At 37.2% G+C, this 24,864-nt stretch overlaps 1 protein-coding gene across 3 annotated transcripts in view; it reads right to left on the bottom strand.

The window, feature by feature from the left end:
- Positions 1-2,141: 2,141 nt before the first annotated feature.
- arhgap9 (Rho GTPase activating protein 9) overlaps positions 2,142-24,864 on the bottom strand; it is a 42,975-nt gene continuing 20,252 nt past the window's right edge. For 2 of the 3 annotated variants that reach the window (XM_026922402.3, XM_026922392.3), the window contains exons 4-20: positions 23,581-23,799; positions 23,296-23,385; positions 19,397-19,453; positions 18,834-18,980; positions 18,542-18,598; positions 12,533-12,594; positions 11,483-11,570; positions 11,248-11,343; positions 10,967-11,065; positions 10,746-10,863; positions 10,225-10,344; positions 9,570-9,668; positions 8,120-8,197; positions 7,885-7,938; positions 5,830-5,964; positions 4,967-5,072; positions 2,142-4,347 (exon numbers count right to left, since the gene is read on the bottom strand). In XM_026922402.3, the coding sequence (XP_026778203.3) occupies positions 4,155-4,347; positions 4,967-5,072; positions 5,830-5,964; positions 7,885-7,938; positions 8,120-8,197; positions 9,570-9,668; positions 10,225-10,344; positions 10,746-10,863; positions 10,967-11,065; positions 11,248-11,343; positions 11,483-11,570; positions 12,533-12,594; positions 18,542-18,598; positions 18,834-18,980; positions 19,397-19,453; positions 23,296-23,385; positions 23,581-23,799 (1,818 nt within the window). In that variant the 3' untranslated portion in view covers positions 2,142-4,154. The remainder of the gene's footprint in view (positions 4,348-4,966; positions 5,073-5,829; positions 5,965-7,884; positions 7,939-8,119; positions 8,198-9,569; positions 9,669-10,224; positions 10,345-10,745; positions 10,864-10,966; positions 11,066-11,247; positions 11,344-11,482; positions 11,571-12,532; positions 12,595-18,541; positions 18,599-18,833; positions 18,981-19,396; positions 19,454-23,295; positions 23,386-23,580; positions 23,800-24,864) is intronic. The other variant, XM_053227903.1, reaches the window with a different exon arrangement.

Below are 24,864 nucleotides of genomic sequence, written 5' to 3'. Positions count from 1 at the left end.
GTGAGATGAGCCTTTATGTTCCTATTGATTAGCATTGTTTTTTGTCTTACAACTCTCCCATGGATACCATTTTGCCCAGTCTCTTCCTAATGGTGAAATCCTGAATGCTGACCTTATCTGAAGCAAATGAGGTCTGCAGGTTCGTCTGGGTTATTTTGTGAGTTCCTGGATGAATCATCAGTGTGCTTTCGGAGGAATTTTGGTAGTCTGGCCACTTCTGGGTAGATTCATTCATGTTCCAAGTTTTCTCTATTTGGAGCTAATGGCTCTCACTGTGATTCACTGGAGTCCCAGATCCTTAGAACTGCCTTTGTAACCCTTTCCAGACTGATATACAGTACTGTGCAAACGTCTTAGGCACATGCAAAGAAATGCTGTAGAGCAAAGATGCCTTCAAAAATAATCAAATTAAATGTTTCTACATTAAAAAAAAATACTATAAATAGCAGTAAACAGTAATAAATGAAACAAAGTCAATATTTGGTTTGACAATCCTTCGCTTTAAAAAAAAAAGTGGTCTCAGGTACAATGTGTGCAGTTTTATAAGGAAATGAGCTGTAAGTGTTACTGAGCATCTTGCAGAAGCAGCCACAGTTCTTCTGGAGACTTTGACTGTCACACTTGCTTCTTATTTTTGCAGCAAAACCCAGCAGCTTTCATTATGTTTTTTGTCTGAAAAGTGTCTCTTATGTAATATTCTGCTTTCTTTACTGACATACAAACATTTTTCTGTAACATTTAATTTTGTGCTAGAAAACTAATGTTTGGAAATCTAAAAAGTTTTTGTACTGAATCAATAATGTAGAAGTCATAAAATAAAAATCTATAAGAAAGTTTGTACTGAAAAAAATAGGGTGCCTAAGATTTTGCACAGTACTGTATTTCAATAACTTTCTCACCTCTTCCAGAATTTCTTTTGATCATGGAATAATATGCTGCTTGTTGAGACCTTTTAGCCTACTTCACAGTGCTGGAAAGGGTTTATTTAAGTGATGCCAGTAATCAAGCTGGGTGTACCTAGTCTAAACGGAGCCAACTGTAAATAAAATCTGATTTATTGGTTGATTGAGTAAATAAAGGGCAATTACTTTTTCATACTGGGCCAGCTGGTTTTGAATAACATTTTTCCTTCAATAAATGAAATAAGCATTTAAGAACTGTATTTTGTGTTTTCTCAGGTTGTCTTATATTAAATTTTATTTTGAAGATTTGTAATAATTGTGATATATATGCAAAAAAAAATAAAAAATAGAAGACATCAGGAAGGAAGCAAACGTATACACCGCACTGTGTATAAACTAGCTTTAAAACCATATTGTTACAAATTAGAATTAGTTAAATCATGATACTGATTTCAGTACTTTTCATGGAGTGTTAGTCTTTACATGTTGTGAAACGCCCATTGTGGAGGAACATTAACGGAATCTAGGAAGCTTGTTAGCGGGTCTGCCTACATAATGTTTTAGAGAGATCTGACAACTGAATTGAGTGAGTGGCACAGAAAAGCAGAAATTCTAGCTTACATACAGTGGATATAAAAAGTCTACACAACCCTGTTAAAACGGCAGTTAAAAAAAAAAAAAAAAATTAAACTAAGTTAAACCATGTCAGAACCTTTTTTACCTTTATTGTGAAATTGCAACATATAAAAATCAAGTGACAAACAACCAGAAATGTTTTAGGGAAAAAAAAAAAAAAAAACTATGGTTACTAGATGTGCCAAAGTTTCTGACATGATTTATCTTGGTTTCATTTTTTTACATCACAAAAACCTGCCATTTTAACAGGGGTGTGTAGACTTTTTTATATCTACTGTAGATAGTTTACAACAGATAAAATTGTTTCACTGATGCAGGTGCTAGCCTAAACTATGTACACTTACCAACTCATCATTTTTTAAAATGATGAAGGTAAGAGGGCATTCACAACCTTGAAAGCAAGACTAAATTTTAGCCTTTATATGTGTAATCATATATCTAGAATGGGATTGATGACGTTAAGTGTATAATTTTGCTTTTTTTCCTTTAAACCACTAATGTATAGTACATTTACTGTAGTTGCAAACCAAAATCCACAAAATCCATTTCACATAACATTCGCCAAAGCTCTTTCTAATAAATAATCTTTCTGGTCCAAACATATTCACATATTTATTAATTGGCTTTTATTTTCAAATATTTTGCTCAAAGTAGCTTACAGGATCTGGAGGAAGAGAAAAGGCATAGACCAGCAATTAGCCATGTTGGTAAAACTTAAGAACAGTATTCAAGCCATCACATTAAAATGCTAGGTTATGAGAATGGGATACCAAATGGCTGCAGTCCAAAACCTGAAGTTACGTGATAAAAAAAAGAAATATTATACTATAGTACAAGTGTCCTTTCGCTTAACATACAGTTTAGGGACAAACATATATATGTGTACAATGGAAGAATGGAAATTGTTTGGGGATCAGTCAAAGGTCATTGGGCCAAACATTTGGCACAATAAATAAAAGAATTTTGATGGACTATTCCGGCTACTATTCAGGCTAGTATGACCTTGTTTTCTGCGGTCCTTCTGAGGTTAAGACAAGGCTTCTGAACTCTGATGCTGACTTGCACAGTTTGAAGTTTTATTTCTAGTTCTAGTTCTAACACACATGATTCAATTAAACAGTTAAAGGAGCAAACTGTAATTGTCCTCTGCTGCCTATGAGGCAAACTGCAATTGCAATGAAAACAATGACAAGCTATTTCCTTCCCCCCAACCAAACACATCTCCTCTGTTAAAACTATACGTCTTGTCAGCTTCCTTTTAAGGCCAAGGTGTAGGGCTGCATAGCATTGTTCCGGCTCGGAGCAGAGTATTCCAGGCAATATTTCAAATCACAGTTTTAAGATATCTTTGAAATTCCAAGACTTGTACAGTTCTAGAAACACATTTAAACAGGATTTGGATCAGGTGTGTGGTGGGCATAGAAAATCTTCAAACCATGCAGAGTAGGATTGCATTTGAGAGCCCCTGGCATAAAACAGATTGGTTATGAATGTTTTTCCAATGAGAAAGGAGGTTCCTAAAAAATTGATGGCACAAAAATACATGGGCAACTTACAACAGTATTAAGAGAAGGACAACAGTTCATTAAATATCCAACAAAGTACTTAAAAGTAACAAAAATAGCATAAGACTTCATTTCATTTCTCCACTTATATTACTTCAGTAATCTCCCCCATCCTTCATGCCGCCCATAGCAATAATAAGAAAATAAAAAAATGAATAAATATATAAACTCTAACATTAAAATCCATATGCTCTCCATGTTCTTTTTCTTGCCTCTCACTTCTTCTTGTCTCCTGCCAAGCCACAGTCAATATAAAATTACCAAAGCCCTGGTGCTGATGGGGGGTGGTGGGGGGTTTACTCCACATTTTTTAAACATAATGCATTTTTAGCTCTTCTTTTGTTCTGTTATTAAAAACAGAGATTTGGACCAATAGTGGCAAAAAGCTCCACCGAATCAACGAGAAAAATACGGAACATACTTCTGCCCTTCTATCTGTCACGCACAACACACACACACACACAGGCACACACATGCACACACCACAGCCATACTGCTGGAACAATGGAAAAGGAGACTACATAGCAATTTGGATTGTTAAAAAAGAAATGAAATGACTTAAATGCAGTTGAATAACAGGTTAGATTTCAGAACTGTCTTCTTGTTTATGCCTATTGGGTGACTATTGCTGATTTTATTTTACAGAATTTAGTTCATGGAGGCTAATGTCTTTTTTTGCCAACGCAAAATGTGTGGTTTTCAAGTTGCTGCAAACAATACAATGAAAAACACTTGTGAGGAGACATCACATTCACACACACACACACACACACACACACATTAACGAACATAAAATAAGCCTCTTGATTCAATTTGAAAACACATGTTTTTTGTGTGACTTTGTGCCCACTAAAGGCCATTTGGCTGATTGTTGCTCAAGCACTTCCATCCAACCATTCATCCATCCATCATCCACCAGGATGGAATTTGTGGCATCGCTGAAGTTTAATGAACAGTTGCATGGATCATATTTAGCTCCCCTTCCATGCGTTTCAGATTCCTCTGATTCACAGTGAGCAGGTTATGCTGCTGTCCATGTTCCACACTAGCGTCAGAGAGATCTGGATGGGTCAGATCCAAAGATCTGGTCATATTCACTGAGGATGAGTTCTACTGCCTGGTTCTGATAAACCATGTTAATGGCCATGTTCGCACAGTCGCTCTGCGGACGCATCAGAGTTGGCCCAAAGACGATTCCGATGTTCTGCGTTGTCATGCGATTACTATCTGAGTGCTCCATCACGCTGTAATGTAGAGAGAGGAAACGAGATACTGTGTGAGTACGCATGTGGGTGGGAGTGCAACAAGGACACAGGGGCAAAGGAAGGGGTTAAACCTCCAGTATGAGGATTTTTTTTTTCTAGAAATGCCTTTCCCACTTAACCACAGATCCAGCCAGCAATTGCTCAAAACTTCCATATTAAAAAGAAAAAGGGTGAAAGGGAAGAAACGGAGGAGTGATTCCAGAAATGATGGCGCTGGTGTTCCTTCTATCAGATGACACACAGAGGTCTCACAAGATGCAGAGTAAAGAGATGAAAGAAATGGATGCACAAGAATGACAAGTATAGTATATAAAGTAGCAAAGGAAGGGTAAAGGAGAAGCGAGAGAAGTACTATAACTCAGGTGAGGTTATATTCTGTATAACTTCCCAGAATAGTGTTTATTTCAAATCCTTCTATAAATCTGTCTAAATTTTTTTAAACCAAGCCAAACTGATTCTTTATCACCACTGAACAGAGTGAGGCGCACAAAATAGACTTTGAAACAATGTGAGCACCCCACCCCCTCTTGTGGCTGAAAATAATATTACTAGAAAAAAAAAATCCTAATGCACTCTCAACTGTAAATACAGTACATACCGCTTAAGATGCTGGAACATGTGCCTCATGGTATTGTGGTTAGGGGGAGGCATGCTGACCACTAGTGATTTCATCCGTTCCACTTTATCCATGTAATCAGACAGCTCTAAAATGTACATATATATTAAGCAACAATAACAACTGCACTACACATAACTATTTTCAGCAAAATGGTATCTATGGTTACTAGTAATATCAGCAGGTTGTAGGCTTGATATTTTATTATTTTTTATTATTTTATTATATGTTATTATTTCCATCTAGACCCAAATTTATACAGTATGCTAATCCAGAAATACTAATTCAAACATGGATTTGCAATTGCATTTCCTATGTTTGAGTGCATAATTTGAGACATATTTCAAAATCAATTGCAAAACATTCATTTTTGTACACAGCAATGTACACTAGCTGCCAAAATAAAAACAGAAGTACAAAGTCTGTTTGACATTTCAGTTTCAGTGTCTTAATTGGTATGACTCTGCCATATTGAAAAATGAATAGAATGCCATCCGTTTGCGATTGCACTTTCTCATCCTCACACTACAACTCAGCCAAAAATAAAACACCTCTGCAATCCTGTTTGCATTTGCATTTTCACAGTCAACAAGGTAGCCCTGTCAATCAAACACTGTGGGTAGGATTTTGGAAGAATTTTCTTTTTTTTTGGCTGAGTTGTAGCATGAGGATTAGCATTTGAATTTTAGTAAAATCCAGAAAATGCTGCCATAACAAACATCACAACATAATAAAAAGTATTCTAAATTTCTTATATATGCTTTTTAATTCTGTCCAGAAGGCTATACGACATACTATTGGACAGCATCCATCCATTCATCCATCTCTCTCTTTCTCTCACTTACTGACAGCCTCGACAATGTCTTGAAAGAGTCCATAAGGTACAAGTGGTTCAGGAAGCTCTCTAAAGAAGAGTTTCAGGGCTCCTGTTATCACATGGATATCCTCCCACTGCGGGTCTTCCAGGTCCACATGCTCCACTGACCCACAGCGAAGAAGGGATGAGTTTGGGAGTGGATAAAAAGGAGAATATCAAATGATAGAGAGATAAATAAAGAAGTTGGTTTAGGGGTGTTGCATGGAGGGAGAAAGCAGGAATATTCAAATAAATATGCTCATATTTATCACAGAGGAGAGCTTTTTGGCATGAGATGACAAGCGCAGTGAAACATAGAAGACAACAAGGGCAGTGAGACAAGGGACAAGTTGTGCAAATGCAAAAACAGCTTATAGCATTTTATCGCATAGTTTTCTGCTGTTCACAGAAACACACACACACCTCAGTGAAGATTCATAAATTCTCAGAAATGTGGGTGTGGTTCCAAAGCTCAACAAAATAACTGTATATCCAGACCACTAAAACTATATAAATACATAATTTCATATTTCTCTCAGTCAGTGAAGCACAAGCAAATAAAAAAAATCAACAGAGCAATACAGAGCAGCATGCATGCGTGCAGTGCACTGGCCACAAGGTGTCAGTCACAAACTTCCTCAACATCAGGAGTGTCATGTATTAGGTAACTGACCAATATCAGGCGAGTCAGACGAAAAATAATCGGCTTAGTGACCAATAACATCAACATCAACAATAACACACTCTTAAATGTGTTCATTTATCTACACACATGTATAGATGAGCTGTAGACGGATGTTATTAATGCCTGATGCACAAGATGCATTTTTCATATATTCATAACTCTTAAATGTTTTACTGTTTTATGCTTCTGTACAAATGTGATTAGACACAAAGCAACAGTATCAGTACTGCTAGAAATATGGGACATTTTTGTCTGAAAAGTGGTTTACTAACATTTTTGTCTGTAATATTTTTTTTTTTTGTTGTTGAAAAAATAATGTTTGGAGATCTAAAATATTTTTATACCAATTCAATAATGCAGAATATATTAAAATCTATATTAAAAAAATTTCTGTGTCTAATACTTTTGCTCATCATCAACATCGATAATAACACACTCTTAACTGTGTTCATTTATCACCATTATTTGAAGGTTACATTCTGAATGCACTAATGGATTGAACATATCTCACCTACACAATAGATAAAAACACTACAATTCATTACCAATATCTATCTATCTCTCTCTCTCTCTCTCTCTCTATATATATATATATATATATATATATATTCACATAAACATTATTATTATTATTATTATTATTATTATTATTATTATTATTATATATATGACATGGATTTCATTGGGAAAAGGACTTTTTGCTATAATGAAGTACATACCATTAGCACATTTTGTCAGTAGCTGAGTTTATGGCCCTGAGTTTATTACTCTAATTTGCCCCCTAGTGGAATAACAGAGACTAACTCTTTTCTCAAATCTTTCAAGTCCACAAGACAATTTTTGAAATGATTAGAAATTCATCAGGTGGGCCAGATTAGAACCTTTATTGGGCCAGTATGTTTGACACCTATGCTCTAGATAGTACTGATTCCCAAAACATATCTTTCAATTCAACTATGGTCCACAAGACAATTTTAATTTAAAATGGAAGAACTGGAAGAATGGACAGGAGTTACACACCACCTATTAGTACCACCTGTTCGGCAGGTCCGATTAGAACCTTTATCAGACTGGACCTGGAACCCAAACAAAAGTTACAAAAAATGAATGGAAACACTCTGGACCACAATGTGACCTCGTGACCTTGTTCTAATGCTATCTGGTCCTCTACTATAATGTATTCAAGAACAGTAATATTACAGGCAAAACTGTTGATTTAAGCCTTTTGTGTATGAGCAGCTGTTGTCAGATCAGTGCAACAAGGAGGCATACTCCCAGACAACACAGTGAAAGCAAGCTAGCTTTAGAGAGAGAGCAAGGAAGAAAAGGATTTTCATTCCTGCTGATTGGTCGGGCTACCTGGCACTAAATCCTCTGGAAAGAGATAACGTCCGTCTGTAGACACAGCTCGCTCTGGAAGAATGGACAGGAGTTACACACCATCTATTAGTACCTGACTGCATATGTTATATATACACTCTCTCCTTCAAGTCATTATATCAGATTTCACCTAAACATAGAATGTAATAGAACATCTCTTGAGTTAAGACAATATACCTTTTATTTAGATCTGTATAATCATTGCTGGTCTTACCATGATTGACAGCAAAGCGTAGTTTCTGGATTACAGCCAGATTTCCACTGACTCTGTAGATGCCATCTGTCTCTAAACCTGAAAACACACACACACACACACACACACAAGCTAATTATCTACTGGGCAGTATTCATGTTTACCCATAGGTGGTAATGATATCAGAGGTGTCACATCGAGGGGACTAGTGGAAGGGACAAAAAGAGGCTCTGGCACAGTGCATTTACTAATCCGACTCCAGAACCCTCCTTATCAAGTACAGTGTTGATTTCCCATTGCATAATGGTCCTTCAGATATTTAATGCTATCTGAATACTACGGAGCTGTGACTGGTGATGTTTGCAGTTGTTATGTAATTACCTATGGGATAAATAACTACTCAAAATGTTGCTAAATTGATTTTCTTTGACGCAATAAAATCACACATTATTATTTAACATACAGTAGATATGCATGACATTACTGCTGGTGTATTTTACAAAGCATCTACAGAACACATGCCATTATGTTATACCTTATGTAGTGAGTAACCAAACTGAATAGAACGGTGTTTGGGATTCATCCTAACATGAAGGTTGCAGTTTTACCTGGATCACAAAATCAGTGACAGTGAGTTACAATGAATCTGTAACATTAATTCTTATATAAAATTGGATTACTGCCTCCAAAGCACCCAAAACGAAAGGCAACTTAAAAGAGAAATAAACTGGATGAATTCACTACACTACTGCTGAAGATTACTGTTACGTAATGTCCAGTAGAGAAGTGAATTCTAGCTAGAGACATTATCAGGATGAATCTGTGGCAATTTCTAACTTCATCCATATATCCCGGTTTGGTATATTTAGTTTGGAACATTTAGTACAAATCTGACACAGATGATCTCATTATTTTCATCCCTTTTTTGGGTCACACTGTACGGGTCACTTGGCAACTGATACAGCTGTACCCTAACACACTGTCTGCTAAAAACTTAGCTTTAATATATAAATGTAAATTTCTAGTTAATTAATGCCATAATGAAGTGATGTCATAATTTGTCATAAAATGTAGTCTGAACCCTCGCTAGATTTTAACTTCTGATTTGTGACTGTTGGTGAAAGAAAACAATAGAAAAGTAACAGGTAATGTTTTAATGTAAATTTGAAAGACAAAGATGTGGAACAAAAGAGGAAAGAGAAAAGCAAAAAGGGAAGCAAAATATCGGAAGGTAGGCAACAAGGAAGAACAATTTTTAGGGGTTTAAGGGGATAGGTCTTGTTGAATTGAGTTATTAGCAGCGAGTGTAGTAAGGTAAGGTAAGCATATAATTTTATATATAGATGATCTCATTATTTTCATCCCGTTTTTAGAGAGCTTGCATTTGTACAGGGCCTAGAAATTTGTGGTACTCTTCTGATAGGAGGCGGGGATTCAGTGTCACTGATGTATTTATGTTATGTAGGCTTACCTTTCTTCTCCACTATTTCAGTGCAGTTCCTGACAAACCGTGGCACTGTGCTCTTCTCCCTCTCACACAGCAACTCTAAACTACAGCCAAACACCTGGTCTGAAAGAATCAACCACATACGTCAATCACACCCTATCTTTACCACTCCTAAATAAAACACAACATAAAGAGATGGTTAAACCTGTGAAGAATTGTATAAGACACACGTGTATAGATGAGCTGTAGACAGATGTAGTGTTATTAACCCTTGATGCATAAGATGCATTTTTCATACGCGTATGTTCATAACTCTTAAATCTTTTACTGTTTTATTTTATGTTTCAAGACAAATGTGGTTAGACACAAAGCAACAGTATCAATGCTGCTAGAAATATGGGAATTTTTTGTCTGAAAAGTGGTTTACTATATAATATGTTCCTTTCTTTACTGACATACAAACATTTTTTTCTGTAACATTTAATTTTTTTTGTTGAAAATTAGCATTTATATACCGATTCAGTAATGCAGAATATAATAAAATCTATATTTAAAAAATTAGTGTGTCTAATACTTTTGAAACATCACTGTATACGACACTGTAGCATGTATACCTGCTTTAAATTTCCTTTAAATAATTGTCAATCATAAACAATCACAGACTTCAAATATAACTCACCTTTGATAAGGCCTTTTTCCTGTAATGCCTGAATTGGTGGTCTCCTCAGAATGAGCTTTTTCAGGCGACTCTTCACTCGTTTCCGCTCCGATGTCTCCAAATTAGAGATGGAGCGAGGGACTGAATGGAAAGGGAGAGTGAGAAAGAGAGAGAGAAAAAGAGAGAGAGATTTTTTAATGACGAAATGTATTTAGGACTGAGTGAATTACCTCAAAATTATTCTTATATAATTATTCTTAAAATAAATCTATATCTATTATTATCTAAATATTATTGTTTTAAAACTTTTCATAGTTTTAATAGTTAAATGCTATTATTTTAAAACTGAAAGTGTCAAGGTTTTCATTGTGGTGTCTCTGGTTTTGAATAGAGATGTCAGCTTACCAATATTTCATTAGCCTTAGCTTTAAGGCTGGACTGTATTTATGGCTCTAGCTGGCAATATTTATCTATAGTATGATATGACTCTGTCCTAGACCTCCATAATCTATTTACAGGACAGTGTGTGTTGTATGACTAACGTGAGGGCTTGTGTCCTGTACGATTCTCCTCTTCATCTCCACTATGGTCCAACAACTCCAAGGAGCCTGTTCTCCTCAAAGAATACTGCAATACATTATCCAGAGGATTCTCCTTATCCTGCAAAACACACACACACACACGCTCACACCAAATCCACTATGACAACACAGATAAGTATATAGTAATATTAAGTATATATTAATGATAAAGATGGACTTACAAGTCTGTCAATGACTTTCTGTATTATGCTGTACCACTCTCTAATTACAGAGTCAGTGTCTGATTGCAGCAAAAATTCATTTCCTGTAACCGTCCTCAACTACACACAGAGAAACACACACACATACATACACACACAATACATGTCAATAAGAAACTCTGTTACAATAGCAAACATTTTAACATCATGCAGCACACATCCCATATGCTGTTTGGCAAGCTGTAATAATCTAATATTCTTCTAGACATTTTAAACCAATCTTTTGTAAGGTTTTGCCTTACCTTGAAGACATTCTTCTTGCTGGAAAGCTCATTGGCCCACTGCAGCTGAGCTCCTCGTAGATCCACACTGCTCTCTGGACAGCTGTTCCCCGGTTTCTACACCCACAGGCACAGGCATACACAAACACACACACTGAGTATTCGACTGAATTTGTGATGATGTACATGAGCCCTTACATGTAAGTCAATAATTCACAATGGTTTTCATATATATGTGGGCTGAAGGTTTTCTTACCCAGCTATCAGAATTTTGGGTTTTGGGATCTTTGAAGAACATAAGACTGTTCCCCACCAACACCACCCACGAGAGGTTCCAGTTTTTCCTGCAGACCACACACTCAAAATTATGTTCAACATCATCTATTAGGCAGGTGTCTAACTTTCAGTGTCACACATGCTACATCGAAATCAGGTGTTGTCATTAAATATTTGTAACTCAGCACATTTGAAGTTTAACAATCATTTTGCCCTTTTGTATTTCAACTGCTTAGACATGTGCTGTCTAGCTTAAGCCGGTTTTACACTGTGCGTATACAGTGATCTCACACTGTATGAGATGATCCCAGTAAAATCTTGGCTGAATTCTATAACAGACTGAGTGAAAATGCATTCTCCATGTCAGCTTATGATGAAGATCCTCTAACAATAGACCTGTGATTTTTGCTTTATCCTATGTCATCCTCTTATTGGTGGCTTTTAGACGAGTCACACTGAGATTTTTAGCAGCGGTCACACTGAGATTTAAAAAAAAAAAAATTGACACCGTTAGATCTTTGTCGCTGGCTGTCGGCTGTGAGCATGTCACATTATGCGTTCTAAGTCAGCAGATCTCAACACACGCTCAAAGATTTCTAAATAATGTGTGTGAAGCCAGCTTAACACATGTTCTTAAATTACATTTAGCTAGAAATTAACCAGGGTGACACAATAGCCCTCAATTACCAGGAACCAAACTTATATTACAAGCTTGTATTCCTCTTTCTTGTAACTACAAACCTTCTCTGTTAGTTTAACCATTAGTTACAGATTAATTCATAGTGGTTTCGGAATAATATCCAAGACAAATAACTGAAAAATAAGTCAGGAGTTCAAGAGGTTACAGCTTTTGATAATCAGCAGAGAGAAGACACTACTGAGTAAAAAAAAAAAAGGTTTTGGAAACATTGCTACATCTTTAAAATTAACCATCATTACTTGCTTTACATCACGTGCAGGGTTACTTTAGGACTGTAGAGGTAATATAAACCACAGGTGTGTCAACACATGTCCCTTTAGATAAGCTTACCTCAGCTTCCGACCTCCTTCTGCTATCTTGGTTTTGTTGAGCAGACCTGCTTTTTCCAGCTCCTGCATTAGAAGACAGACGTCAGCATAAGTTCAGCAATAACATGGGCAGTGCGCGCGCACACACACACACACACACACACACACACACACACACACACACACACACACACACACACACACACACACGCCCCAATATAATCTGCATAAATTTGCATTTGGACCTAAAGAGCTCTGGACCTGAATTTCACCCTTTCCATTCATACAGTATGTCCTATGTGGTTATTATTCTTGATTATACCACAGCACAGTTGAATTCTCTGGCCTGAAGGCGCTAATTAATATTCTATAACAATGCTACTCTGACAGTAGCGCCAGCTGCAGTTTAAATCACAAGTTTATATTAATGCAGTCATTACAATTTGTTAGAATTTCTAATAACAGGAGAGGAAATGGCAGATGTGTGTGTATGTGTGTGTGTGTGTGTGTGTACACATACATACATACATACATACATACATACATACACACACACATAGATAGATAGATAGATAGATAGATAGATAGATAGATATACTTTATTGATCCCATGCAGGAAATTCTTGTGTTACAGCAGCATGGTCAGTAGCAAGATACAACACGTACACACACAAAATATAAAGTATAAAATACAATAAGTTAAATTAAATGTAGTAGTGCAGATATGGAACACAGTTGTAGATTTGACCAGATTTACATCAGTATTTACATAAGTACACTTGTGAAAACTGGCAGTGAATAATGAATATGAAGAACCTTGAGAATGTAGAATATAATGACAGCTTTCTAAATGACAGCTTCCTTGCAGTAGTGTTATCATCTGTCACACACAGGTGAGCTGTTGTACAATGTTATTACGAATGGTAAGAATGAACTCACACACACACACACACACACATATATATATATACACACACATATATAAAACCTGGTTGCATAAGTGTGCACACCCCTAAACTAATACACTGTTGAAGCACCTTTTGATTATATTACACCACTCAGTCTTTTTGGCTGCGAGTCTATCAGCACGGCACATCGTGACTTGGCAATATTTTCTCACTTTTTCTTACAAAAACATTCTAGATCCGTCAAATTGTGAGGGCATCTCCTCTGCACAGCCTGCTTCAGGTCACCCCACAGATTTTTAGTTGGATTCAGGTCTGGGCTCTGGCTAGGCCATTTAAAAACATTGATCTTCTTTTGTTTAAGCCACTCCTTTGTTGATTTGAATGTATGCTTTGGGTCACTGTCATGCTGAAACATCAAATTCCTTTTCACTAGCAAAAACCTGAAGGTTTTGCACTGAAATCGACTAGTATTTGTAGCTCTTCATGATTCCTCCACCTTAATAAAAGCCCCAGTTCTGGCTGAAGAAAGAAGCCCTAAAGCATTATGCTGCCACCACCATGCTTCACCAGGCATGTAGTTTTTCGCAATGTGCTTTTTTTTTTTTGTTGCACCAAACATACCTTTTGGAATTATGGAATTATTATACCTTTTGGAACTAGGCTCATCAGACCATAACACATTTTGCCACACAGTTTGGGGTGATTTAGTTGAGCTTGGATGTTTTTTGTGAAAAAGGGCTTCTGTCAAGCCACCCTACCCCATAGCCCAGACATGCGAAGAATGTAAGAGATTGTTTTCACATGCTGAGCATGATACTTGTCAGATATTCCTGCAGCTCCACTAATGTTGCCGTACGTCTCCTGGCAGCCTCCCTGGTAAGTTTTTTTCTTGTCCTTTTGTAAATTTTGGAGGGACATCCTGTTCTTAGTGATCTCCATTTTCTCCACTGGTTGATGATGGCCTTCATGGTGTCCCATGGTATATCTAATGTTTTGGATATTTTTTGTTACCTCTCTCTTGATCAATACTTTTCAACAGTGGGACCTTTTGTAAGCTTTGTAAGACCATGTCTTCAGAAATCAGATGTGAAGAAAATCCTACAGAAACAGCTGGTCTTTATTTGGGGTTAATCAGAATAATTTCATTGATGACATCTGTATGATAATTACTTTTGAACATGAGATTGAATGTGATTGGTTCATTCTGAACACAGCCACATCCCCAATGACTTTTTTACTTTTTATACATTGTAATTTCACATTGAGGGTGGAAAAAGTTCTGACATGATTTATCTGTGTGTAGACTTTTTATATCCTCTGTACTTACTGTACACGCACACACACACACACTTATATATATATATATATATATATATATATATATATATATATATTTTTTTTTTTTATATGTATAAAACGTGTGTGTGTGTGTGTAATTGTAAAGAGCTGCTTTGTAGCCATCAGTGGTAAAGCTGTAAATTTTCTGACATGGGAAAGGCCTTGCAGTGACAAGCATAACAAGCTGCATTTTTATGCCTTATTAACATCAAGCGAGAGAAAAAAAAGGAGAAGCTGCTGAAGGAATAAAAGGTTTATCGCTGTTATAACGTAAACGGAACTAACTAGTTTCCTGGACGTTCCACAAGATTAAACATAACTATAAACAGAAAAATGTATGATGTGCCATTGTTTAATCAATAATGAAAATGTTACTAGCAAATTTCTGTGGTACAAGAATATTAAAATAGTACAGGTCATGCTGTTATTGCAAAATAATAAACTTCATGGTGATGACAACATGCGCCATCGTATTTTATTCCTTATGTATTTCATGTCCATGATTAATGAGGAATTTATACTGTTAAAGAAATATTTATTTTGGTTTTGAAAATATACTGCCAGAAATCCATAAGATTTCAACAAAGATACTTTCCCTTCTGCTAGAGATGACACTGTTCTTAAAATCATCAAACATTTATTATGATATTTCACTCTGCCTGACAGCATGGCAGGATTTCACATCAACCTGTCCTGAGCTGTAGCTGAAGTGTTGACTGGATGCCAAGTGAGAAGGATTAAGTCATTAAATATATAAAATTGTCTCTTGGCCACACAAGACAATGCACCCTGCACAGAGCAGGCTGGAGAGTGTGGAACATTTTGAACATTATTATCTGTATATTATTATAATATTATGAAATAAATATCTTTAGAAATCCTTCACACTGCTGCAAAATGTTCCCCTTTAGGATTGACACTTTCTGATGCTGTAGGCACCAAACAATCATGTGTGTTCATTACTGGACATGTCACTGATGAGCACTTCTAGATTATTGTACAAAATACTTCTGATTCCAGAATATTTTTTTATTAGTAGTATCTGATGTATGTTTCTGTGGCACCACATGCTTTTTAAAGGCTGTCACTCAATTAATGTGGGTGAATCTAAATCTCTAAATTGAGACAAATCTGAAGAGATGGCAAACCAATGTGATGATCATAACTAGGCCTAATTATGACAAACATCTCATTGAGATGATATTGAGATTTATAATTTCAATCTTGCCTGCTACTAATTTTTATATTATTAAAATAAAGTCATCATTATTTATTTTTTGTCTCTTGTATGCTACATCATATGACTGGAGATTTCAATGGGGAGCACTTCTAGCTTACATAGAGCTAGAAATTAACCACGGTGGCATGATGGCCTTCAACTACCAGGAACTTATATCACAAGCTTATATTCCTCTTTCTTGCAACTACAAACCTTCCCTGTTAGTTTCACCATTAGTTACATACTAATTCAAAAGTGATTACATTGCAAACATTGCAACATCATTGTCATTGTCAGCAAACACTGTTACATCATTAAGATTAACCATCATTATTTGCTGGACATTGTGTGGGTTACTTCTAGCTTTGCAAAAAACAAAATTAATAATATGAAAAAGCCATCCAGAAGATTGGATCATTCATTCATTCATCTCTAATTTCTTTACCCCAAGCTCAGGATCAAACCAGGGACCCTGGAGCTGTGAGGCAGCAATGCTACCTGCTGCACTCTGCATTTAAATGGCTGACTCTGAGACCCTGAGAAGTTGCTAACTCTGAGCACAGAAAATTTTGACTAGTTTTTTCCTTTTTCCCCTTTATTTTGCCTTGATCTACTGTGAAACTATTGATAAGAGGTTCTTTGAATATGGTTGTTTTCACACTTGGCCCGCACTCAGGACTGATTCTGGGCTCATTTTGGGTAGGTAATCATTGGTTTGCTTTCACATCGATGAATTCTTTCCAAACCATGGATCGATTGCGGAATTCCATACATCAATTTCACGCACACAGTTTTGCAAAATGGTAGGCATTAAGTTCATGCTGTTTTTATAATTTTACTTGGTACCACACTCATTTGGCAAAGAATAGCACTTCTTGCATGCACAGCATGGCATCATGCAGGAATAGCTGAAAACGAGGAGCTGTTCTTCTGTAAGAAGATGTTTAGTCATGCAGGCCGGCACAAAATGTACACTTTTCATGATGCTTTCAGTGCAAGCATTTGCACCATGAAAGTGAGCTAATTATGGTGCACCAATCCTATGCAACACTGGTTTTATATTGGGCGTTCAAAGGGGTGTTCAAAGTCCGGTGCCCAGGCCAAATGTGGTCTGCAGACAGATGTTAACGGGTTAACTGGCAATTTTTTTAGAGGGCTGAAGAAACTGGAAGCTAAGCTAGTCTCACATAAGCAACTTTTTATCAGAGCAAGGGGGCACAACAGGAGAACACAAGCTACTTATGAAGTGGAAGTCGCAGACAAGAAACTGTCCTGGGAAAAACTGTGTGGAATGGGTACTGACGACACACCAGTGATGATGTGTGAGCAGAGAGGATTAGCCTCACTTGTGTACAACAGATGGTCGCAGTTAGCATCAGCAGGTTTCTCTTTAGAACTTTTAACACCTGGATAAAGAGAGATTCCCTGAGATGTGAGCTCAGGCCAAGAGAATGCTAGGCTTTAATGTTGTCCACATAAATCTGTGAACAGGCTTCTCTGTTATGAACTTAAACAAGAACCATTTAAGATTAAGACTGACTGCTTGAGATCCAGACTGACTATGTGACATCTTGCATGTCACAGCCAAAGCTGTCACACCCACAGCTCTTAGTGGGCTGTTCTGGTGAGTTGGAGCATCTCAATTTTGACACTTTTTTTTATTTAGATGATATGTGACTAAATGTATGAGAAAATAAGTACAGCTTGACGCCAACTGTGTTGACAGAGATGTCTCCGCTACAAGCCCAGTCTTTTTTGTTACTAATTTGCGTGCTAGAAAGATCCTTAAAATATACTACAAACAGAAAGGAAGCTATTGAAGAAAAACTATTTCAGAAATTTGACCTTGCTGTGATCTTGACCCTGTTTGAATGAATTCCAAACTCTAATCAGTTCAGCTGCTGTTTACAATGATAATTCCACATAAATCTTACAAACATTCAACCAGTTGTTCCTGAGATATTGCATTAATGAGAATCTCAGACGGACAAACGGATGGATGGACAGACAACCCGAAAACATAATGCCTCCAGCCACTTAGTGGCGGAAGCATAACAACGGCTTTCTTTGTTATTAAGGTCCAGATGTATACCACTGCATAGCAGCTGAAAAATGAAATGCAACCTGCATAAGAAATGTTAACTGCAAACACTTTAACACCTCAAAAATGCAGTCTTGTGCATAAATGTTTGCAAGAAATCATTTAGCCTAAGGTTGTAGTAACATTTAATATTGCAGTATTTTGTACACAAACGATACCCTGCTCATATTAAATTCAGTTATAAATTGTCCTATGTCTTTTTTCATGTTTTTAATATTTGATATTTTTAATATTTTATTAATAATATTTTGGAGAAAGAGTGATCCATGAAAATGTATTTTTATACTCATATTCACTTTGCGTGTAAAACCATTACGGTTTTGTTCATGAATATGCTTTCTATGGACATTTCCTTAAAGTTCTTTAATATACTTATTTGTAATGCCCCGTATAATCTGTAGGCAGATTTTGAGTGTGTATGAGAGTGTGTGTGTGTGTGTGTGTGTGTGTTTGTGTGTATCTCACCGGTGTCATTCCATTGCTGTCCGGAGAGTTGTCGGGCGACTCCACCACCTTTTGGTACTTTTGAAGGACATTAAAAGACATTAGTGTGAGCTGTGAGAATGTATATATTCCTATAGTAGTATACAGGATGACTATGCTTTTTTTGTCTTTTTGTGTATTTGTAAAAAAAAATAAATAAATAAAAAATTAATACACACAGAAATAATTTTAGTTGCATTAATTACATCTTTACACTGTAAAGGAAATTAAATTGTGAGATGCCTAAAGGTTCACACCACTATCTGAATGGTACCTTGCCATTTGAAGAGATCCTGTCTGTTTGGGAAGGCAGAATCAAGGAGTAGGATTGGGCGATGTCCTCTCTGCCCTCTGTGCTCTGGGCATCAGTAGTAAAGGAGGAAGAACTGAGCGTGTCTGATGATTCTGCACGCTGCATGGTCTTCAAAATGCAAATCAGTTCTACTTAGTTACATGAGTTACACTTTTCCTGATTTTATTCAATTCAATTAGTAAACTAATTTTACTCTGGGCAAAATCAGCTTATCAGAAAGGTTCAGTATTAAAGTGCAATGCAGACTAAAGATCTGTCCATATGCTCTGGATTACAACCCACCCTCAGGCAGGAAGCCCTTACTTAGCATCAGATATGCACACACCAAAGTGCACTACTTGTCAACAGCATCAGAGGATTTCGCAAGAAGAGAGCTTTCAGTAATGACTTTCATAATTACACACTTGAAATCCCTTCAGAATTACTGCTACATCTGTCGTTGGGTCTCTACTGAACCCACGTTTTCTGAATAAGCAGTTTCTGAAAAACCAATTTAGGACAAATAGTATTAAAGGTTGCCTCACCTGACTCAGCTGTCGTACATTTGCATCCTGGGTACTGTGGGTCAGGTCAGAGGAGAGCTGAGAGAGTACACAGAGAGACGCAGAGAGAGAAAGAGGAAAATGAGCACAAGTGACAAAGTTTGAGTATGGAAATCCCCTGAACATTATGACTAACTTGCATATACATGACATACGCACACTCTCAATCACCGTCACCACAGTGACACAGCCAAGCTGAAATGCCTCTACGTTTCTGAACAGTGACAAAAATGGAGGCAGTAATAAGTGTCATTCTGCTTTATCAAATCTGATAGTCTAAACACACCACACAAACACACAAGTTAAAAAATACTAAAATCACAAACCTGTATGATCTCTGTGTAAGGTTTCAGTATGCTAGTTATATCTAAATATGTGCTAAACCGCTAAGCACGTACTATTTCATTCCAACCATTAGTTTTACTAAGTATGACAATTCTCTAGAGAGGCTGTTATGTGGTAGTTCCTGTATGTCAGCTGAAATAACTGTCACAGCTGAGGTCCTTCCTGTTCAGCAAAAAAGAAAATCACACCCAACTTACAGCGGCAGAGCTCATCAACCTGCCTTCAAATTATAATCCAGCAAATTCCAGGTCTGCTTAATCCAGGGGACAGTCTGCTACTTTTTACAGCTTCATGAAAACTATCCTTCATGCCACACTCTCTGGTTAGGGTCCAGCCCACTTTAGTCTCCATTTATGAACTTCCTCAATTTTCAAAGGAAGGTGGCATGTTACATATTTCTCTCTCTCTCTCTCTCTCTCTCTCGCTCTCTCTTTCTCTGTTTCTGTCTCTCTCTCTCGCACACACACACACACACAATAGAACAAGGAACTGTATTAAGTGTTTCTCCGTCATTTAAACTCTCTCTTGCCCACAAAACAACTCTTACCACATAAACGTTACGTGGAATTTTGCAGCAATCTGAATAATGTTACTTAGTAAATGTGTGTGTGTGTGTGTGTGTGTGTGTGTGTGTGTGCGCGCACACATCTGGTTACCAATGTAGAAACCTGGTCTGGCCCTCAGCATCAGATCAACAGGCATTACCCTCTTTACACCAGAAGCATTAGCTAAACAAAAAGCAATTTGAAGCAAATAAATAACTGAAGATGGAAAGTGTAATCCCCTTTTTAATTTGACTCTGCCTTCTGCTCTAATCTGCACACTCAACAGGCAATCTGCCATCAATGTGTGTGTGTGTGTGTTTGCCTGTCTGTACTGTCTAAGTAAAAGTAGGGGCCACAGCTTATATTTAAGCTGTCATGAAACAAGCACATTGCCTACTGTTTGTGCATTACAATAAACCGTTATGACTTCTGACTAACAGGAGTTTCAAGGCCTTCTTCATGTATGTCTGAACAGTTTAATTTGTGGTAGAGTGGGACAAGAGTAAAGTAGAGTGGGGAAAATGAAAAAAGTTATGTTTTCCCAGGATATGTATTAGAAACCAATGAACTATCTAGAGAATAGGTGTCAAATACACCGGCCCGATAAAGATTCTGATTCCAACTCCACTGAATTTCTAATCCATGCTCTAAATAAAAATTGTCTTGTGGACTGTAACTGTCTTGAAAGGTTCAAAAAAAGAGCTAGTCTCTGCTGCTCCACTAGGAGCAAATAGAGCAATACATTTTTGATTCTGTAAAATTTTGATTCTGTAATCATGTTTCTTTCCAAAATAACTATTTTAGAGATTTCATAGCAACACAAATACTTATGCAATTACAACTTTTGTGTACAACTTTTAAATTCCAATTTTTTAAATCTAAAATTTAATTTTAAATAAAATTATTCTGCAAATTACACTCACCATTAACTTTACTAGGAAAACCTGTACACCTGCACATTCATGTAGTTATCTAATCAGCCAATCATGTGGCAGCAGTAAAATGCATAAATTCATGCAGATACAGGTCAAGAGCTTCAGTTAATGTTTACAACAAACACACGAATGGAGAAAAAAAAAAAGTGATCTCTGTGACTTTAACCGTGGCATTGTTGTTGGTGCCAGATGGGCTTGCTTGAGTATTTCAGAAATTGCTGATCTCCTGGGATTTTCACATACAATACTCTCTACAGTTTACACAGAATGGTGCGATTAAAATAAATAAATAAATAAAATCCTTTGAGCAGAGGGTCTGCAGGCTGAAACACCTTGTTGATGAGAGAGATCAGAGGAGAAAGACCAGATTGGTCTGAGTTGACAGGAAATCTATAACAGGAAGTAACTCAAATAAGCACACTTTACAACTGTGGGGAGCAGAAAAGCTTCTCAGAACACACAAAACATCAAATCATATCTGTCCTGTCTAAGTAGAAGTAGGGGCCATCAGAAAATGCAGAATTTCTGCTTTGTGCTTATGTGATTTTCAGTCTAACTTTTAGTCTAAAATCTACAGTTGATCAGGCCAGTTTATATGTTCGATTTGTACACAGGGAGTTTCACAAACAAATACAGAACACCACACAACAGTTTTCAACAGCACAGTAGCACACTTTTTCTCGTTCAATCCTGAATGTATAGAAAAAAAACAGTTTCTGCATGAATTTATGCATTTTACTGCTGCCACATGATTGGCTGAGTAGATAACTACATGAATGTGCAGGTGTGCTAGTGTCTAATGTGGCTGAACAGACATATATCTCTCTTAACCATTCTTGTTTTGCGTTCTGAGTTTTTCCTGTTTAAGCCATCAGACCACATCCCGCCAGCAGGACATACACTAGTTCATCTACCATCTTTGTTGGTGATCTCTAGAGGGAAGTTTTTTTTTTTAATTTTAGCTCTGCTAGGTCACATCACGGCTTATATTTAAGGCTGAATCATGGCTGAAACACAGCTTATATTTAAGCTGTCATGAAACAAGCACATTGCTTACTGTTTGTGCATTACAATAAACCGTTATGACTTCTGACTAACAGGAGTTTCAAGGCCTTCTTCATGTATGTCTGAACAGTTTAATTTGTGGTAGAGTGGGATAAGAGTAAAGTAGAGTGGGGAAAATGAAAAAAGTTATATTTTCCCAGGATATGTATTAGAAACCAATGAACTATCTATAACAGGAAATAACTCAAATAAGCACACTTTACAACTGTGGGGAGCAGAAAAGCTTCTCAGAACACACAACACATCAAACCTTGAAGTGCATGAGCTACAACTGCAGAACACCAAAACAGGTCCCACTCCTGTCAGCCAAGCACAAGAACCGAAGTCTATCATGAGCACAGACTCACCTAAACTGGACAGCTGAAGATTAGAAAAAAAAAATCACTTGGTCTTTTGCCTGTGTTCAACTGTCCAGTTTAACTGAAGCTCTTGACCTGTATCTGCATTATCTTATGCATTACGCTGCTGCCCCCTGATTGGCTGATTAGATAACTGCATGAAAGTGCAGGTGTACAGGCATTCCTAATAAAGTGGATGGTGAGTGTGTGTTGATCCTTTTTTATAGATTCAGGCCATCTAATTTCAGTTACAGACTGTAACACTGCATAATATGGAGAAGTTCAAGGGGATGAACATTTGTGCAAGGTACTGTATATATAAATGTTGAAAAATAAACAGATGTTGATGTCTTATTGGTCTACTAAACTGATGTTCTTGGTCCAGACCACTAGACACTGGACTACGTGTTATGTAACCTGTTACCTACAATGAGTTTGACTCCCTGACCTAGATCCTTTCTGCCATGTTACAGAAGCCACCTGGGTATGATCTGCTTGCTTATACAGAAACTGCATGAGACAGACATATTGATATTACGATATTGTCATATTGTCAAGCAGACACCATAATACTGTTACAATGTCAAGGCTGAACACTTTGGGGGACTGCTCACACACACACACACACACACACTCACGCACAGTTGTTTTACCCTGCTAAACATTTTGCTTCCTGAGTTGTAAAGGGGAAGTGACAGGCGGCTGGAGTCACATGGGGAAGTCCCAATCTGTGTAACACTGCCCTGTAAATGAGATGGCAAGAGCATGTGATATGAAACAGGGAGAAACCGGAAATGTCAAAATGTCACAACGTGCATAGAAGTCATTGTGTCTAATAAAATAAACTAATTGACTTAAGACCACAGTGTATAATTTTTAATGTTTGTGCAGCTGGTTACCAAATTCATGCACAAAATGAACTGTAAGCGCTTGGTTACCGTATTTTGGATATGATTATTCTGGCGAGCTCTACGTGGCGGTTTCCATGAGCGCTCCTTTGTAACGCTGTTGATGTAGTAGAAGCGACCGGAGGCAGGGTCTTGGTACTGCTCCCACAAATGCAGCATCTGCAAAGGCTTCTGGCCTGGGAGTGGGCTAGGGATCTCTGCCCACTGTTTCTTCTGCGTGTCCGTCAATGAATTTTGAGAGATACAGGCCTGAAAAGAAAGATGGATGAAGATTGGATTTTAAAAAACGGATGGCAGCATTGTAAATTGTATGCAGTCATAATATGTAGGTTTAATATACTTTATGCACATATAGTACTGTACAAAACTCCTAAACATCCTCTCAAGAATTTAAAGGTACCACAATATAAACATATTTCTTCCACAGCCTTGAGGAATTATCAAATCAGAAGGTGTGGATACTATTCCTATAGTATTTGTTCAAATTATCAAAGAAATATCTGACTCATAGACAACACAACATCAAGCTGAAAAAAAATTTATGGAAATCACTTCAGCAAGTTAGACTCAATATAAGCTCACTGACAAGTAATGTATCCCTGTATCTCAACCTACATAGCATCTGTCCATGGTTAAACTATTTGCCTAAAGAGGTCAAAAAGTGAACAGGGACAACCTTGTATTGAATTAATTCTAGTAAGGATCGACAAACATGTAACAGTCACTCACCACCAGATGGCTGCTCTTGAATATTAACAGCAGCAGCAGAAGATATACTCAGTCACTGTATTTTATGTCCCACAACTTCATCTATTGTTCTTGTTTAATCACATACACTATATGGCCAATAGTATGGACCCCTGACCAAAACGCCCATATGTGGGTCATCACTAAACTGTTGCAACAAAGTTTGAAGCACACAATTGTCTAGAATACCTTTGTATACTATAGCATTACGATTTCCCTTCACTGAACTAAGAGGCTTAAACACTGGCGTGGAAGAACTCAAGTGTCCTGCACAGAGCCCTGACCTCAACCCCACTCAACACCTTCAGGATGAATCGGAACATCGAATGTTCCCCAGGCCTTCTCATCTGACATCAGTGCCTGACTCTACTAAATATTCTTGTGCCTGAATGCACAAATCTCCTCAGCCATGCTCCAAAATCTAGTGTAAAGCCTTCCTAGAAGAGTGGAGGTTATTATAACAGCAAAGGGGGACTAAATCTGGAATGGGATGTTCAAAAAGCACATATGGGTGTGATGGTCAGGTGTCTATAAACTTTTGGCCATAAAGTGTAGCACAATATTTTC

Source organism: Pangasianodon hypophthalmus, chromosome 2 (assembly GCF_027358585.1).
Source record: "Pangasianodon hypophthalmus isolate fPanHyp1 chromosome 2, fPanHyp1.pri, whole genome shotgun sequence".
Lineage (NCBI taxonomy): Eukaryota > Metazoa > Chordata > Actinopteri > Siluriformes > Pangasiidae > Pangasianodon > Pangasianodon hypophthalmus.
This window is presented reverse-complemented; position numbering and strand designations above follow the sequence as displayed.